Source organism: Lynx rufus, unplaced genomic scaffold (assembly GCF_022079265.1).
Source record: "Lynx rufus isolate CCGP_SWC_20201006 ecotype Redwood Valley unplaced genomic scaffold, mLynRuf1.p SCAF_1, whole genome shotgun sequence".
Classification (NCBI taxonomy): domain Eukaryota; kingdom Metazoa; phylum Chordata; class Mammalia; order Carnivora; family Felidae; genus Lynx; species Lynx rufus.
In genome coordinates, this window is record NW_025814823.1 from 156,914,149 (window position 1) to 156,934,682 (window position 20,534).

Genomic DNA, 20,534 nt, shown 5'->3' on the forward strand with positions numbered 1-20,534 from the left:
GAATTTGTTGAAATTAGTGGGCCTGACCCTCCTGAACATGTTTCAGTTCTTATGGTGCAGAGCTACGCATGTATTCCAACATGTGCCCCGTATGATTCTCACACGCACCGAAGTTTGAGGTCATTCGCATAAGGAATATTCATCCAAGTTCAGATTTAATAAAGAAAATCAACACACCAGGTAACAATATCAATTTCCAATTCTGAGGCAATTAGTCAATGACATATATCTTTAGTAAGATTTTAGAACGGGTGAGCTGGCATTTTAAGAAGCATATTAGTTTATGTGTTATTCCTTGAAAAGGAATTCAAGAATTCAATTCCTTTTCCTATGTATAAAAGAGGTTAGGCTAGGGAATAGGTTTTCAGAACAGTAAGTCAGCCAGGAGAGTTCACAGCTCATGCAAGCTCAGAATAAATAAACAAACTGAATGATTGAACTTACTTGTGCATTTTGGTAATAAGTACTCTGAAGCTCTGCTCTGCAGAAGCCCAGGACAGGAAAAGCAGGCCTGCCGCACGTCTGGATGGAGATGAACGATCAGAGCTGTACGGGAAAGCCTTGTGCCTCTATCAACACCTCATTTCAATTAGAGTTCAGCATTACTCTTCAAAAAAACATTATTTGGAAAGGAATATGTATTTGCCCCCCAAGTCACTGTCGGAAAAACGTCTTCTAGCACAATGAAGATCAAAGCCAAAGCAATAATATAATTTTCAGCCACTGTTTTCTTTAGTGGCATAATGCAATGGTCAAGAAAATAAAGGACAGAGATTAAACGGTGATGGATCCTGCTTCAGTGGTTTCAGCTTTTTGTTAATGGGTGTCGCAGTGAAAAGAACCATAGCAAGAGAAATCATGGAAAGTCTGCTGCTTCAGAATGTTTTGGAGACTGTTTCCAACATCAAAAAAGTGATAAGGCCCCAGAAGAGTGTTTCATGGACAGGCAACAACTATGATATGCTAACTACATCCCACATGCGAATCTTTTGCAATGATTAGAGAGATCTCTAAAGCAACCGAGAAATTTTACCCCACATAATTTGCCCCATTTTCTCTTTGTTGCCCCGTGCCTAAGAAAGCAATCATAAAGTCCCTGTATTACCAAGACCAAGAGCAGCGAGGTATGGATTAAGAAAGACGCAGCTGAGCAAGAAATACTAGAAGGAAACTATCATGATACGCTGAAAGTTTGTATGCAATGACGAGAGCACCTGGACAGTCTTCAAACAATAGTATTATCATGAGATGAGAACATCAACAGGGAGGGTGAGATTTGGCCCATGTGAAAGGTTAGATCATACACAAAGAAATAAGCATGTTTTGAGCAACTATTAGGCACTGGGGTTTTCATACTCCAGCATCTTTCATGACAAATATTGTTAAGGTAAAGAAACTGAGGCACAGAGTTGATAAATACTCTACTCAAAGCCAAATGATTACAGATTGGCAAGACTGAGATTTGAATCTGGGTTTCTGATACCTAATTGACAGTTTTCTGCACTATTTCTCATGCTTTGGACAAAGCTTAAGTTCATAATACAAAGAAAAAAAGGGGGGAATGTGTATAGGATTTGTTGAAATACTTTGACTCTTGTTTAGACAAAATATATCCATGGGTATAGATTACTGAGAAAGGCTAATCAGGGACTTAGAGGAAGTAAAAGTGGGCAGGTGGTGATAACTCTAGCATATATTGTTCAGTAAAGTATATGAGAGTTAACTGTGTTCCATAATGAATTATAGTCTAACATTTATTAATAAGGTGGTGAAATTGTAGAATCTCACAAATAGACTGAGAACACTTCTGTACTTCAATTCTGGTTATTAAAGTTTCTTAATTCAATTCCTTGAAAAACTGGATCACTAACAGAAGGAGGTATCCTATTATTCTAGATCCTGATTAAAAAACAGATCAAAACAAACAAAAAAAATCTCTCTAGATTTAACATATGGCTAAAACAACCCACACGGTCATATTAATCTTCTCCCTGATATATGCAAATAATCCCTGGCTTTTGCTATCTTGGATTTCATTACCTGTGTACAACCTAATCCTTCCAAATGAGCCCCAGACCCTGTGAAGTGAGTGAAAGACATCACTGTGTCTTTACAATAGCTGTGTGTGGAGTCAGCTCACCTCTATTTTCAGCACAGAGGTGCACATGCTTTTATTTAATCAAATGATCCACGAGACACTACAAAGGAGAGATAATGACAGCCTAGAATGACTGTTTTGTGCTGCAAAGCCTGGAGTGTGGAGCAATTATTAGCTCAATCCCAGGCACAGGCATGTTCTATCTTTTCCTTTGCCTGCTGAGTTGATTCCAGTGAATTACACCTAGGTGATGAAGTCCAACAAGCAGATTTGTTCTACAGTCCATCTGTCTGCTCAAAGCAGGATTGCCTTTACAGAAAACCTTCCCAGGGCTTTGTCCAGCCTAGTTTAAAGTGTCTCATGTAATAATAAAGCTTCGATCCCTTTTTTCTTAGAAGATGATTCACGGCACTATAATCCTTAGAGAAATTCTCCTGGTTTTTATCCTTAAACTTTCTTTCCTATTTCTGTTGCTTCTTGATATAACTTATGGTGTCAGGAAGGTATTTATGTTTACTTCAGATGCTTTAACTACTGTCTCAAAGCTTAACTGTAGCCAAACAAAAGTTCTCAAGCTTTTACAATGTTTGCTCAAAATATATACTCATAGAAAATCATTATATATGCTATAATCTTGTTGGCTAAAGTTGGCTTGTTGCTAACGTAATGTATTCGTTTCCACCAATAATGTAAAAAAAATAATGAGTCCTGGGTTTGACTTACACTTTTTCTTTGGGGACTTTTAATTAAATGTTATAAATATATTTTTTTCTGAAGGTCTTACTTTCATACCTGAAGATATAAATAATACCTGCACTTTTCTTGGTTATATGTCATATATGGTTGAGTTGTTAAGAATGCAAACACTTCAGCACACGGTAACATTCTTGTGTGATAAAACCAATACTTCTCTTTGGCCTTCAGGGTCTTCCTTCAACCACACTTTGATTTGACCCTACTGTAAGATGGTGCTCTGACATAATTCCTAATTGTTCTGTATTCTATGCACTCTTTTTGGCCCATTTCATATTACGAGCCATTTCTCCATTTTTCTATATGAGGTATCTTGGTATAGCCCAGCCATTCTCCACTTAAACAATCTTAACATTTCTCTTTAATTCACTACAGCATTCTCATAATCTGGTTTGTTCAATTAACTCTCAGTCATGGAAATCTAAATGTCCAGTCAATGGAGTTAATTGGGAAAAACTTAAATGTACTAAATATTTGAAGCAACAGCACTAAGTTATCATCCTTTATTGAGAAGTTAAAATCTTTAATGAAATTCTGACTTAGAGTAATCCAAATGGCTTCGTATAATATTTGTTGCTTTTATGAAAAGTATGGCAATTGCTATATATCCATTGCTTAATGTTTTGTGTTGTAAGATAGCATGTTTTGATGAATTACAAATATTATGCCTTTGGAAAATCAGACTATTTCTGTACCACTTCGGTCTTTTCTTTCTATTATTTTGCTCTCAAGGAAGTTAAGATCTAGCAAGTAACCATGACATTTATTAAGTAAGTTCTCGCCAGGATTTAGTTTCACCCAATGTAATTCAGTTGCTGTCTCCTGGATACATGCATTGATCCTTATAAAGAAGCTGATAAAGGCTCATAAACACACATATACGCCTCATGTAAGATTCTATCTGAACTATTTAGGTCTTCTGCATATCTGAAAATGTCTATGGAGAAACTCCTTTGCTACACATCTCCTCTAAAAACTAATAAACATAAAAAAAATCACAATACAAATATTACCTGGGCAAGGAGCAATTAGGTCAGTTATCGGAGTGACTTTTAAACATGATATGAAAAATCATACTTATCCAAAGTAGACTTGATCAGTGATTTGCTGATTTTATAAGATGGGACCTCAAACATAGCAACATCACAGCCCTCAACACATCCATCTATCAGTGGGTTAATGAGCTGTGGGGGAGAAGGGTTACATAATGCAAGAAAAATCTGAAAGGGGGTCAGTGAAGAAAAATTAAAGGAAGGCTTTATTTTTACATCCTATCTGTATTCATTATTGACCCCAAAAGGAACTTAGTTGCTTTAAACAATTATTTCTGTGATATTCAGAGAAAGAAAAATATTGGTCCTGGTTGATTCTACCATTTTCAGCGATGTCAGGTCAATGGCATCACTTCTCTGGGCCTTAGTTTCCTTAGTGATAAAACAAATGACTGCTAAATGTTCTGCTTTTATGACTCACTTGGTTAGTTATTCAACATACGCTCGGAAGAAAAGATATTAGATTATGTACCTCAAATACAAAAAAAGCTATCTTTTAAATTTGCATATTTCTTATTCTAAAATAAGACAGTTAAAGAAATTGAGAAAGGTTAATAAAGAATATTTAAGGATGAACACAACCAAATGGAAAGTACTAGTACATGCAATACTAATTTGGAAGTAGCAAAGATTTTGAAAGAATCATTTGAAAGGGAAGGCCTTAAAACTTATTTCTTATGCAATTGATCCTGGTAGCAAGGTTTCATTCATAAAGATCGGTTTGCATGTTTGCTGCATATAGAACAAACTCAACAGAGAACACTCCTGAATTCTGCTCTCTTGGCAAAGAAGTATACTGTATGAATACAGAGGCTGCATTTTTGCCAAAAGCCAAATTCCATTTAAGGTGATATAACAATTCAAAAGCAGTCACTGTGTTCATGGATAATGCGTGAACATACAAGAGAAATTATTATTTTAGCAAGGACACAGAATAGCAATAGTGGAGGTAGCCGTCAGTAGACTGAAAGGAAATGAAGATGCTATAATAATTAAAATAAGCTCACACCAATAACAGTGTGTGTGGAGGGAGCAATGGATGAAGAGATGTGGTTTACGCTGGCTCATTGGTCAAGTCAAGGCATGACTTAATTTAGGGTATGCCAGTCTGCTTAAAAGACACTGCAACAAACCTTACAGTTCTAAAGGGGAAGGGTAGTTTTCAGTCATGAGCAGTTGAAGAGCCAAGGAAAGAAAATGGTAAAGCCTTACGAGTGTAGCATTTTCATTGCAATATCTATCGCTAGGTAATCATGTACCAAGTGTGAATTTTCAAAGAAAGAGGGAAACTCTTGGCAAAGTAATAAGTGCATTTGTAATAAATCGTGCTGTGCATAATGCAGAATTAGAGCAGAGAAAATAGGATGACAGAGCTCGTTATGTTTAAGTCATGAAAGAGTAAATAACATTAAATTGCAATGGCATTTAAAACAAATTCTCTGTGGAATTTTCACTTTTTTCTTTATTTAAATCAACAGCAGAGTTGCTGTTTTCTAATTCATACGTTTTTTTTTTCAAAGAAAGAACACTGATTATGTAGTACGTATATAGTATAAGATCACTGTAATAGAAGTAAATTTTTCCCAAACAGATGGAGCAGATTTTACAAGAAGGGAAAAAAGAAACTTAACGGACTCTCTAGATAGCACCATTATATTCCTGGAAGGCCTGTGGGCCTCTAGCTGTTAAGAATTTGGGATAAACTTAGTCCCACAAGCAACTGACTTCAAAGCAACATATTAAATACATGAAGTTCTTAGTTTATACAAATGAAGAAATGCAAGAGTCACTCGAATGACTTGGAATAAAAGTTAATAAAGAAGGCAACTGAATACATTTTTCTGAGACCCATTTTAAAAATGAATTTCCTAATTCACACTTAACTTTCAAAAATCACTGTTCAGAACCAAAATCAAAAATATTAATATAAAGGATTTCGACATTACCCTCCAAAAGAAAGACTTCACAGAGAAATAAGATCCAACCACTTCATTTTCTGAAAGATCCTAAAAACAAACAAATATTTAGCTAAATTTTGAGGTGTTTTTGAGAATACTTAATTAGCCCAATGAAACCAAAATAAATAAAACCCCAAAGTTATATGTCCTATGACACTTTCGATGTTTATAAACTGTTAGTTTTCTTTCCTTGAGTAAATTAAAGTTTTTCTCTTATTCATATCTAATATCAATGGTGGTAAGTCTAGAAAGGATTATTTCTGTAATTTTTAAAGGATCTACTTACCTCTTTATTTTAAATTGTTGATTATTATATCTCAAAGTGTAACACTTTATTTTAGAAAATAGAACTGTTCAAAAGTACTTTAAGATTTTGAAATAAGTCATATAATATCTGTGCCTTTTAACAAAACAATTTAACACCATAGACCCACAGAGCATTTTTAAAGAATAATAGTAGCAATTTTAGTTATAATCATGTACCTACTCAAATTTAGTTTAATCCCTATTAAAAACGTCCTAGTTTTATGATATAATATAGAACATAGATAATACAAGTTAGTTAACTTGGGCCTTACAAAAATAATTTAATAAAATGAATACTGAGAAGAGTAGCAATATCCTAACAAAACATCACGTCGGATATTTTATTACTTAATCCTCAGACATTTATAGAGTAAAACCAGTTCAGCTTCAGGAAATCAAATCATTGTTGGTCACTTTTAAGGAGAACATTTGCATTACATGCATCTTTTAAATTGGTATGTTTTGCATCCTGTTTCTGGGTGTCAGTTATGGTAAAATTGTGGGAATCTGAGGACCCTTATCGGGCAGCATCAACCTCTGACATTGTGATGAATCAGAAGAAGTTTTGTAACTTACTTGATTCCTCCATAACTTTGTGTTAGTGACTAAGACAGTGGCCCAGCACCTCACATGATGCCTATTGCATAGTAGGTGCTCAATAAATAATTTGTTGATTGTTAGTTACTGGGAGTTTCCACTGGTTAGGTATAGATATTCCTTCCAAAAATGATACCAAAAATCATATCAGAAAATAATAGTGAGCTAACATGTTTAGGGTGTACAGCAAGTTGTATAATTTAAATTTAGAACTAGAATTACATTAAGGATAATTTATATAATCTACCTGTTTTGTTTGTTTGTTTGTTTGTTTACACAAAATCTATTTCTTACTGAAATTACTTTCACTTTCCCAAGTTACCTGCATAGGATTTGGTCAGGTAGCATGGCTAATGTCAGAGGTTACTAGGAAGAACTCTTGAGTTTAAGACCTTGTTTTATCATCACTACAGAGTTATAATTCAATTACGTGTACAGCTATGGTTCTCATCTGTCACTCGTAGCACGCTGTCACATCAGTATCTCAAAAAAAAAAAAAAACACACAACAAACAACAAGTCCTGAAAAAACACATTTACCTTTGGACATTGGGGCATGAATGTTACAAGGAATGACTGTAGTCTTTTGATGCTGTACACTGTTTAACTACAAAGACCTTCTTCCAGATTTTACAAAAGATGTGTTTCTTTTCTATTGCTAATTCTCTCCTTACTCTGATTACCAAATCTTTTTAAATTAAGCAGCATGTTTAGCAACATGTGGAGAATTTTAAAGTATCATATTAAAGGAACTGAAGTCTTGAAGTCTCCTTACACAAATAATTTCCCAAGAGCCAATAAGACAAGTAATACAACAGTGAGTTTTACCTTAACGTAAAATGCATTAAGGCAACTTAAATGGAGGTGAGAGTACTGGCTTTAGACTCAAGACAGTTACAACAAATAATATGACCATTAAACATTCCAAAGTATTGTTAATTCATTTAAAGTTCAAGTGGTCTAAGGTGACTAATGTTGAAACCACCAACTTCATACTTTTCATTCTTCCTCAGATGAATACCCTTTGAGGGTAATGAGATAATTATGTGATTGGTACGCAAAGAGATTGATGAATTTGTGTGTGGGGGGGAGGGGGAAGGGGAAATTTTCATGATCAGCATTTAGAACTTAGGTTTCTCTGTTAAAATTTAAGAAACAAAAATATTAGCCACATTTGGATCCACTGACGTGCTCAGGCTGTGCTTTTCATGCCATGTTTAATTACTTCTGTCATTATTCATCAACTAAAATTTATATTTCATTTACAACCTACATTCTCATGTAAATTTAGGCCTTTATTTCAAATGGAACAACTTAATTTTTCTGTGGACCCTTATGTCATTTATTGCGTTGATGAATATAAAATCCACAGCAGATGAGGCGTGGCTTTCCTTTAGTGAGAGTTTCTAATAATAACAATAATAATAAGACACCTGGCATTATGATAAAGAGTTCTAAAAAAAGTGTTTTTTTGAGGGCAAGATTTCAATCATTATTGTAGATATTTAGTTATATTTCTGTCTCCATTGGAACAAGAATCTGATAAGTGAATGAAAGGCCATTTTAAAAGTGCTAAAATTATAAATTAAGAGCAAAAGGAAACAGAACAAAGAGCAGAGACATCAAATTGATAAAGGAAAATTATTGACGTTATCTGAATAATGAATCGTTGAGTATTTATGCTGAGGCATTGCATTTATCAAAGTAGCTAGACACATTGATAATATCTTATTTAAATCTAGTTTTTGCCTCCAAAACACCAATACACACTAAGAAAGTTTATCTTCAAAGATCCAAAATCCTACTGTGAATCTAAAAAGTAACAAGATTGTAAATTTAAAAATCTAGAAGATATATTTTTCCCCAGAGAAATAAAACTAAAGGACAGTTGATTACTTTCCTAACAAATGAACATGATGCTGTATTTAGTTCAGCCTCCTACTTAAATACATCATAAAAATCTTTAAAGACTTTGTCATCAGATGAACAAGGATTAGCCTTGAACTTCTGTTAATTGTGATATTTTTCATTAGCTTTAATGGGTACAGGCCTTTAAACATATTGCAGTTATCATAATTCAGCAATTCTTCAATACTCAAAAACTCACCACAGATTTGAAATTGGGAAGCCTGAAATTCAAACGTGAAGGTCAACCCAGGTAGCCTTCATATTACATAGAGTATTTTTAAGGTGCACAATTCCTTTTCTCAATACTCTCTAGGCATTTAAGAGGTTAGAAATAGATAAACCCATAAGTAAATAATTTTCATAGCCTTTCCTGGTCTGACTGAAATCACTGTTTATCAGAGCTCTATAGCTCTTGGTTGCCCCCACCAAGTTGAATATGTCTATTGATAGTTATGTAACTACAAACAGGGACACGAAGTAAGTAGTGAAGTTCTATTTTCCTGTTTTCTTGGTTACTCAAATAGGTGCTCATACCATTTATACTCATTAAACACCAATATGATTCCCTCTGCAACTCCAACTGTCCATTTAAATATTTCTGATGAGAGACAGACAATCTCAACTCCCCAGAGGACATGCCCTGTAACTGAAGGCTGGCTTTGCTTTGTCTTTTATTTTCCTAGAAATTTTAACTTAAATCTTTAATTTGTGCATTAGCGTGTATGTATACACATATGCATGCATGTGTATCTATTACTGTCAACCATGGCTTTGAAAGCAGAATCGTCACAAAATTATGATTTATTTTCATTGAGGATATTTAGGGAACTTTAAAACCAACATATCTCCTCCTAGTCACATTCAACTTAATATGCATATACACATGTGTGTATATACATATATATATATACACACACACATACATATATCACATGTATACATATATATGTTAGATATATGTGATGTACATCATATATACACATATATATCTTTGAATTCAAAGGCCATATAATCTTGCAAACCAACAGTTAGCTCAATTATCCTGGAGCCACGTTGTATTAGTTCCCTCCCTTTGGTCAGTCTGGAGAGGATCTTGGGAAATTGTCAGCTCACTGGGGAACACATATTAGCAGTGTGAATGCCAATCAGTGGTCCACAATTAAACATTTTAGAGCCAGCGCACAGGCGTCAAGGCATTCGTCTTCTGCCTGAGATTACCTTTTGTCCTTTCACTTTGTGCCAAGTCATCCAGGTTTGCTCCCTCAAGGACCCACAACATTTTAAAAATTCAACAAGAGCGGTCAAATAAATGTAAAGCCACTGTTATAGCAAATCCCTGTAGTTATGAATTACAATATATAAAAATGTATGATATTTTATACCAATGGGAAAATATTGTCAAAACAGCAAGAAAAAAAATCATCTCTACATAAAATTTAACCATGGCTTCATGTAATTTGTGGGATAATAAAATATTTACTGCACTATGATATCTCTATTTTAGATAAACTTACTACAAATTTTGAGAGTTCAGTTGATCGAGGTAAAAATAGTCTTTTATATTAGAAATGCCCATGCTACTTGCCATTTGTTCACCACTGCACTTGGGAATCTCAGAAGCCTTAATTATGAGGTTGACTTTATAGCATTCCCAGATAACACAGATTTGGTAGTATAAATAGTGGTAAGGACTTTTAAAAGAACATTGTATTTCCTTTGGAAACACGTAAGCATCTCATTTTTTCAAAAACTTATGCATAATAATTTTAAATGAGACACCAAAGAAAAGCCTTTTAGGTCCTCACGGGTGAGAGAGTCAATGACCAAGAAAGCTCGTGTGTTTTGCAGGTTAAAAAAAAAATCATCTATTTATTATCAGGATGTGAAGTCTTTGGAGAAAGAACCTAATAACTGCTAAATAATGACTCTCTCCCCCACCCCCGCTATGTCGGACTGTGTGAGATACCTAAAAATGTGTTAATCTGTTTCTCTAACGTTTCTTAAATTAAAGCACTTAGAGGTTTTCACTGATGCATTTTTAATGTGTCATCCAAGGTGTCAGGTTTAACTACGCCCTGCAGACTTAGAGTGGAAAGTGTTCTCTAGTTTAAATTAACAATATCCTTGCCAAAAGTCTTATTAGAAATTGCTTCATTCACCAGTGAATAAAGTGTTTTATAGTTCATTAAAATTATGCTAAGTGATTATAATAAAATCTTTATAAAAAAGATATATTACTAAAAAAATAAGCCATCAAGTAACAGAAGATATGCTAATGAGACATGATCACAAAGTCCATATTATATTATTCAAAGGATTATCTCTTCTTAAAAGATTTCTAAACTGTTATTGTTGAGAATATGAATTGCAGTGTGTATATCTTTATATTATCAGAATGGTTATGTCTCATGTAATTAAAGCGATTTATTGAAAGTACATAAGTTTATTATCACACTCATCGATAAACTAATTCTTCTACATTAAAATACACACACACACACACACACACACACATACATACAATGTAGGGTAAAATCATTTCTGCTTATTGTCGGTCTGACAGGCAATTATTTCATTATTTTTTTCTATTTTTTGTCTGACCCCACAAAATTTATTCACAAAACACATATACATCTTCTCTTCTGAGCTCATGAAATTTTCTTGCTGAATAATTTAACCTTAGAATAAATTATCAATGATAAGCTTCTTCTAAAGAATAAAATATTGCAATAATTCAAAGCATTACCATTTTTCTGCCAAAATGCATTTTGTCATGTAAGTATACCTCTTTGACCAGGATAATTATTCAGTTGCCCAAGTTTAGGGAGACACTGATCCCTTTCTTCTGAAAATAACATTTTTCTTTAACAGCTGAGTGTGAGGCAGGATTACAAATGTGCAAGATGGAAAGTATGCTTGTGGAAAACCGGAATGAGAGTTTTAAAAGATGTTATCATTCCCAGAAGAGGAGCTATGAAGAAATTCATAATTATTTCCTGGTTAACATACCGTTCAAATACAACATGTATCATTCTTGCTTGTCAGAGGCAAGTTTAGGTGTATTTATTTTCCTAAAACTGTGTTAGATGGTAACACAATTACTCTAAATTATATGGAAGTCAGTCCTGAACAGCAATTATAATTCCCTGCCCTCAAGTTGGCTATTCAGTTATTTTCAATAGTACATACAATTCCACATTATAAAAGTGCCACAAATAATATTATTTCCATTGAAAGAATCAATTATTGACAAGATGACGAACATGATGAACCGATATTTAAGTAACAGGAAACCCCATGAGCTGATACACTTGCATACACGGGGGGTGGGGGGGGATGTGCATATTTAAAACATAACTATGTCAATTTAGTTTTCCCTTTCCATGGTTACGTCACTTCTGAAAACAAAACAAAACAAAACAAAACAAAACAAAACAAAACAAAACAAACAAGAAGAGAAAGAAAAACTCCATACTAGAGAATGTCTAGCAACATTATCAGACTGTATTTAAGTCTTTGCCACAGAGTTCATAATTCTCAGATTTTATAATCACCGTTGGTACCCACACACAGACTGCACATAACAGTCCTGCTCCAGAGAAGCAGGAGACCTCATTCTCACAAGTCAAGATTCCAAAGAAAAAAATGACCTGTTCATATGAAAAATTCACCTTTGACTTTGAGCGAAGTTGTATCAAAGGTAAAATACTTGTATTTGACTGTAAGGCAAATAAATTATATCCTTTTACAAAAAACAAAAGAGGAAAAAAATCTTAGGCACAGGGTCTTGAAGGAGAAGATTGAAATAATTAGAAAAGGGATACATTTCCACAAAACAGTAACATGATAATACATAAAGCTACATGGTACAGCCACTTATCCCTTAGTTTCTTGGGAAGCACAATTTGCTTGAACATCATTCTTCCTCCATTAATTCCTGAAGGAAGGAGCTGGGGAAGCAGTTTCAGTGTGTGTGAACGACCATGGATTGCGTGGTAAATGAAGTTACAAACTTTCCCTTGATTTTGAACTTAACACCTTGTTCTTATAACACTAATGTGGATGAATATGACAAATGTTTTAGGGGACAGTGATGATTGAATCAATTAACAGGTGTTCAGTATGTTCTCATAGAAAAAAAAGCAAATGAGTGAACTGATTTTCCTTTACTCAGCACTCAATATCCCCAATAAATTTTATAAAATGGAAAATCCCTTAGGCTAAAAACCCCAAAGCCATATTACCATTCGAACTAAAAATAATCTGCCAACTACCCCAGTAAATGCAAAGCTAGACACAGGGAATTCTGTATCTTCAATGGCAAGCGAGAAAAATGGCAAGCCAGTCTGCATGTGCAAATGAATTATTAATAATAAATTAGAACTTTCAGAATTTTAGAAGTAACAATAGTGTTGAATAGATGTTTATTAGATGTTTTTTAATTTTTTGTAGACCAAAGTAAAAGATGCAGATTTATATTTACTTAATTATTCAAATTAAATTTAAATATAAATTAAATAAATTATTTAAAGAAGAATCTTTATATTTATTCTTTCTTTTATACTACAATAAATGCATCATTCTTGCTAATTAATACTAACTACTATATAATATCCTGCTCTAGCATTACACCTTAACTGCATTTGGAACAGGAAATATTGATATATATTAATGAATTACAACGTTTTTACCCAGCTGTGTCATAATGTAGACACAGAATAAGGAAAGTCAAATTACACAACTTTCAAAAAATATATGTTTTTATAGAATACTAATTTTGAAGTATAATTACAAAAAATATGTAATACCAACATGAACAGTGCACATATTTCTTTAAGACTTTTTGAAACTTTATTTTGGTCAATAAAAAACACAGTGAATACTAAGTCAGAAATATTCAGCAACTTTCTTTAGTAAATGGTTTTCACTTTATTAAAATGTAATGGTGATTTTTAATGTAGCCCTGACCTTTTTGTGAGCCAAGTTATCTTTCTGTCATGAATACTATAAGAATTGAGAAGAAACTGTACAGTAAGAAGTACTTGTTATAGCAAATTAATACATTACCATAAATACAAAAACATCTTGATGTAAATATTTTCTTAATTCACAGTAATAAAAATGACAAAATTAAAGACAAATTTAAGTAATAGCATGATTCAATCAGAATGAAAAAAAAAAAAAAAGATTGTCATGTTCCAGGGTCTAAAAAAATTACTCACACTTAAAAATGAGTGCTGACTTTTTAAATGGAAATTTGAACAAAGATCTTTAGAAATAAAATCCCTTTATTTCAAGGAGTAATGTCAGTTTCATCTTGATATTTATTTGTGTCCAAGAGTGGTACCACCACTCAACAAATACAGAGTTTAGTTTGTATCTTAGATACTTTACAAGTTATAAGAAGAGCAAGGACTTTGTAAGTTACAGGAACCATAAACTCTTCTCACTCCCAGGAGTCATTTATTTCTCGAAGTGAGAAGAGGCAATGATGGAAAACTCTTCTCATTACAGGCTCCACAGATGTAGCCCTAGAGGAATTTTTGAGTTTAGAAAGCCTCACTTTTAGTTTTCAGTGAACAAAGACAGTGAGTTACATGGATCTTCCTTCTCTCTGGAGTGGTCCCTACCCTAACACCATCATTTTATTCCTGATCGGGAGCAAAGACATTTTCTAGACCCTGTGGCACACACAACAGAAACCAGATGCTGAGAAGTGACCAGGCATTAGCAAGAGGATGATGTAGATGTGATTGATCAGTGTGATTTCTAGTTACTTAAAAAAAGCATCACGTGATTTACTTAAAGTTATGGGGAAAAAAGAACAAGGGTGATGAAATCCTGTGGTACAGTTTGAAGAGGTATGAGAGAGATTTGGAAATGCAGCTGATAGTTCTTCTCAACAAGAAAAGCTGAAAGATCACATGCTAAGCCATTACCTTACTTGATCTTTTCCAACTCTTCCTCATTAGCATTGTCTGTAAATGAAATAAAGCATTTTCATTATCTTATCACTCAAGTACAGAATAGGGCAGCCAATTGTTTTCTAGAGGAAGCTTAACATTTAAACAGCAGTTTCCAGCAACCAGTATACAAGACAAAATTGTTTTCATCACGTACACACAGCTAGAAGAAGCACCTTTAACATTCAAGCAGTCTTTCTGGTGAGAGTTCATTTGCTTTATTCTTTTGTATAAAGAAATGAGACGGTATTTTTTAAATAGAATGGAAAATTTGAAATATCTTATTATTGGCTGGGGAAAAAAAAAATTGCATCTCATGATTGGCGATGGTTCCTTTTGGTGCTGGAGGTTGAGGATGTACTGACTCGACCAGGTAACTTGTCTCTTCAAACATGTTCAAAAGCCTGTCGCTTTGGTGGCATCTTAGAATTGTCTCTGCTTCCAATTAATCTTTCAAATGTGAAAATGCTTTCAAATGTGAAAAATGCTATATTAGTAGATCTTCCTGCTAAATGTTTAGCCATAACATATCCTTTAAATTAGTTTTTTTTTTTTGTCTGTGTGTGCCATAGTAAAAAGTATTTATGGCTACAAGTTTTATTTAAGGTTAATGGAAATTTGTAATGAGTGCCCAAGATCAGTGGTCTCTTAAATAAAGTAAGTCATAAAAATCCAAAGATATTTTATTTACTCCCCAGTTTTAAATTTTTCTCAGTGAACACTGTGGTATTAACTTCCTGATTAACCTCTTTACCCTCTCTTAGCTTTAACATTATCTTTAATGCTTATGAAGTGAAGAATAGGGAATATTTGGAGAAAGAATATACCTTTTGAAGTGCTTGTCATATTTGTATATTAAGGAGGCACACTGGTACCTTTAACAACTGTATCTCCTTCAGCAGAATTCACTATAAAGCAGGACCATTTCAAAAACCACTCATAAATCACAAAAATACAAAAGAAAATTTTAATAAAAGATTAAGTCGTATAGAAGACAACCTTTGGCCTAAACCAAGACAATAGAATTATGTGAAGGTTCTAGGACAGGAAAAGAGGAAAACATGAAATTGTCAAAGATAAGGATTCATTTTTCTTCTTTGTAGATAGTGCTTTTATAGGTTATATTTTCCCTGTATATCCCCTGTGTTAAATATTGACCAAAATATGGAAGACTAGTGGATTTCCTAAGGTTACAATAATTCCCTATTTTATTTTGAATGGAGCCAGGAAACGGCAAAGCATTATTATCAAATACTATTATAGAAATATTTTATATGTTTTCTAAGTACTAATGTGCAATTTATTTTGAAGCAACCAAACCTACCATTGGGTTGTGGAGGTGTCCATACAGTGGCCATGTAATAAATGTTTTTTATTGATCTTAAGTGAGTTATTGTCATCATCATCATCATCATCATCATCACTCCCACCACCACCTCCACCACACCTTCTCCATCATCACTAAAAGGCAATTGGAAACCAAATACTTTTGTGGCATGCCATATTAACAAAACCTCCACCACTGGGAGTCAGACAATAAATCTTCAACTTTCTGAGAAAGCAGAGTTTCAGTGAACAGAGGATGATAATTCCTAGAGACAATGTTTTCAGTCAAATCAAGTGAGAATAATTAAGATAAATAAATAAATAAGCAAAATCTTGTAACTCATGGCCGTTTATTATCATCATCTAGTTTCTAAGGATCTCCTAAAATTCCATTCTGTAAGAAATGGTATACTGTGAAAAAGGAGCTAAGAACAGGAGGAAGAGTTGAATCTCAAGGCAACACTACTCAGTATTACACAGATTTACTACTGCTGCTCGAAACCACATCCCTTGACTCAGAGCCACGGCATAAAATAAATCCTCATGATGTAAAGCAAACTATAGGGTTTGTATTTTTTCTGTCTCTCAAAATTGGCTTTACAAATAGACTGCAAGGTATCGTTTTTCAGACTGGGACACTGATACAAACAAAAAGTTAACGATTTCCCAAAGTATAAATATGCAATATTTGGCAGTTGTGGGAACAAATTCATTATTTTCCTGATTTGGTTTCTAGAATTCTATTATTAGATCCAGTGACCCCCAAAATGTGCCTAGATTTTTTAAATTATTAATTAATTAATTCATCATGATAAGCGTACTCTTTAATCCCCATTCTTTATTTCATCCATCCCCTACCCACCTCCCCTCTGGTAACTATTAGTTTGTTCTCTACAGTTAAGAGTGTTTCTTGGTTTCTTTCTCTCTCTTTCTTTGCTCATTTGTGTTGTTTCTTAAATTCCACATGTGAGTGAGGTCATGTGGTATTTACCTTTCTCTGACTGACTAATTTTGCTCAGCATTATACTCTGTAGCCCTAACTGTGTTGTTACAAATGGCAAGATTTCATTCTTTTTTATGGCTGAGTAATATTCCATTGTGCATATATATACAACATCTTCTTTATCCACTCATCAATCAATGGACACTTGGGCTGCTTCCATAATTTGGCTATTGTAAATAAGGCTGCTATAAACAAGGGGTTCACGTATCCCTTTGAATTAGTGCTTTTGTATTTTTTGGGTAAATATCCAGCAACATGATTACTGGATCATAGGGTAGTTCTATTTTTAACTTTTTAGGAACCTCAAAACTGTTTCCACAGTGGCTGCACTGCATTCCCAACAGTGCAAGAGGCTTCCTTTTTCTGCATATCCTCGCCAATGCTTGTTTCTTGTGTTTTTGATTTTAGCCATTCTTACAGGTGTGAGGTGATATCTCATTATAGTTTTGATTTGTATTTCCCTGATGATGAGTGATGTTGAGCATCTTTCTATGTGCCTGCTGGCCATCTGTGAGTCTTCTTTGGAGAAATGTCTGTTCATGTCTCCTGCCCATTTTTTAATTGGATTATTTCCTTTTTGCGTGTTGAGTTCTTTACATATTTTGGATACTAGCCCTTTATAGGATATGTCATTTTCAAATATCTTCTCTCATTCCATAGATTGTCTTTAGTTTTATTGTTTCCTTTGCTGTGCAGAAACTTTTTATTTTGATGTAGACCCAATGGTTTATTTTTGCTTTTATTTCCCTTGGCTTGGGAGACATATCTAGAAAAATGTTGCTACGGCGGACATCAGAGCCATTACTGCCTATGCCCTCTTCAAGGATTTTTATGGTTTCAGGTCTCATATTTAGATTTTAATCCATTTTGAGTTTATTTTAGTGTATGGTGAAATAAAATGGTCCCTGGATTTTAGAATGAAATTTCTGCTTCTTGAGCCAAGCCAACTGGATAAACAATGTGTTTAAGCATCCTACTCCTAAGTTTCTTTTTCTTTTTAGATATTTGGGTTAAGCTAGATTCAATAAAGCTGAAAACAGGGGAAAAGTTTTAAAAAAGTGAATTTAACAAACATACTATTAATCTATGAGACATGTTAGAGAAGAAAGATTGGGGAATGTTAAAGATAGGAGATAAAGCAAATTATAGAAAAATAAGATTTATTTTTTGCTCTATGATCTTAAGCTGAGAAACATATGAATTTTGTTTTTGAATGCATCATTATCTAATATTATTATAGGATCATCAAAATTCTTCATTAACATCTCAACTGTCTTTGAAGCCAGTGAAAGAATTAAGTAACATAAAAATATGGCCTGTGATAGAGCTGCAGAACTGATTATGTTTTTATGAGATTCTACAATCTCAATCCATTTTTTGCTTTTATTTTTTGCTTTCATTTTTCAGGCAATTACATGGTTACCATAGATATAAAAAAAATCACAGAATAGCTAGACAATATAGTGTATACATCTTATAAAACATTAAATTTTTTATAAGTGTTTTTTATAATTCAGAAAAATTAGCAAAATAAACCATCATGAAAAAAAAATTTAATTCGCCAAAGAGTCAATTCATATGTTTCTTATAATCTTCTATTTTTTAGCTTTAGCCAAGCAATTTGTAGGTCTAGGAGTGTGTAACACAAATTAACTCACTTTTATTTCACAAATTCTCCAATGAAGAAAGCTGTGGATTGAACTCTGCTAGAAAAAGAGCCAGAAAGAACTCAAACACACTATCAGACCAAAATACCATATACAGGACACACATGTATGCGCTACAGACTTTCATAGGCTCAAAAACAAGACATGCATTCGAAACAGAAATGACAGTTGTATCATGCAATTCATCAGCATGCCCCTGCCCCCCATGAAGATTTTGGTTTCTCATACACACAATGCTGGAAACTTAAAAAAAAATGTATATAAATCTGTTCACATCTGATATTTTTTTAAAAGACTCAATGATGAACTCAATGGACAAGATTTTAATATAAGCAATTTTGAAATACTTTTGCTATTACTCATACTATACTCCTCAAATTGCTGTAATTAGACACCGCATGTTTTAGAGGCTTTAGTAGATTCAGTAGGCTGGTAGGATTTTCAACTCATTCTTCAGTTTTACTGATTTCCAGAACTGGCAATCCACACAAGGAGAAATCATCCCAACTGCATTATTCATGGAATGTAGTGTCAGTATTAACAGTGTATAAAAAAACTTGCAAGATAACTGATTTAGAAACTTTGGCACTTTTTGATGCTAAGTACTCTGTATTTACACTTAATTTATTCCTACTTTTGATAGCATTTTCTTAACATTAATGTTCTACTTCCTATTTGATTGTTAGACCTTATTTGTTAATGGCTCTTGAAAACTCCTGTCTTCCATTCTCTATTTTAACACATATAAAATATTTAGCAAAGTTTTATAAATATAGGCATAAGAATAAATATGGAATTCTTAGACTAAAATCTTAAATCCCAAAAGCTTAAAATAGATGATTTCTGTGCTAATAATCAAAGACAACAGAACTTTTAAAATTTTGCTGTGTGAGGATCAATGCAAAAATCATCCTCTATTCCTTCCCTATATATTATGCTAGATATTATATGGAACTGTGAGGCATTTAGTAACTGATTTCTGGTATGTTATATTTTGAGTTTGAATTTTTCTAAATAAGATTTGTTCCTGGATAATTTGTAAATTTCACAATAGCATTTTCACTTAAGCAATATAATATATATTTCAAGCATACAAAAATTCAAGTTGAAGATACATTGGATCCATGATTGTTTTTAACTAAAAAACTTCAATTATATTCCAGGAAAATATATTGGAGTAATACTAGACACGTGACAAAAAGAAAAATACAGTGACATGCTTCTAATGCATTATTATTAATATCTTCATAGAGCAACACAGACTGATTTTAAGCAGATTATCATTAATGTACTAATTTTAAGAATGCAAAAGGAAATTAAATAATTATTTAATACCGTTTGTGACAATCTCAGGGATTTAAATACTGAAGTAAGAAAAAAAATCTTAAAATACCTTTCCCTGGACCTTTGAAGTATCCCTTCAAATCCTCATAGAATTTCATCTGCAACTCATTGAACAGCCACTAGGTACAGAAAGCTCGACTAGGTTTTGAATGCAGTCGTCAAAAAAAAGATCATCAGAAGCAATAATTTATATATACTTTTTTTTTTAACCAGAAGTGATAGGATAGAGAATGGAGTTGATGGGAAGTAATTTAGGTAGGGCAAATGACAGTGAAGAAAGCCTGGACTCGAGAGAAGGTGAGATCTGCCAGAGTTTGCATGGCTGGGGCAGAGGTTACCAGTGACAGAACATATGGTGCTCATTGGAGAGCTTTAAAGTCCCTCATCAGGAGTTTCCATTTAATTAGAGAAATAAACACATGTCACTGAACACTTAGAAGAAGGATAAAGAAGACATTATAGAACCTGGCACAATGCTTATAGAGTCAATAAATGTTTTTTGAACCCTGCCCAGCCAACAAATGGTCCTTGTTCAGAGTTTCAAAATCTCATATTAGTGT

General features: G+C 33.4%; 1 protein-coding gene across 26 annotated transcripts in view; it reads right to left on the reverse strand.

Annotated features, from left to right (window-relative positions):
- MCTP1 (multiple C2 and transmembrane domain containing 1) overlaps window positions 1-20,534 on the reverse strand; it is a 525,474-nt gene that overhangs the window by 206,475 nt on the left and 298,465 nt on the right. For 17 of the 26 annotated variants that reach the window (XM_047089163.1, XM_047089109.1, XM_047089092.1 and 14 more), the window contains exons 6-8: window positions 14,611-14,649; window positions 5,850-5,909; window positions 445-522 (exon numbers count right to left, since the gene is read on the reverse strand). The exons of 1 other annotated variant lie outside the window; for it this stretch is intronic. In XM_047089163.1, the coding sequence (XP_046945119.1) occupies window positions 445-522; window positions 5,850-5,909; window positions 14,611-14,649 (177 nt within the window). The remainder of the gene's footprint in view (window positions 1-444; window positions 523-5,849; window positions 5,910-14,610; window positions 14,650-20,534) is intronic. 8 more of the 26 variants (XM_047089179.1, XM_047089144.1, XM_047089282.1 and 5 more) reach the window with 5 other exon arrangements.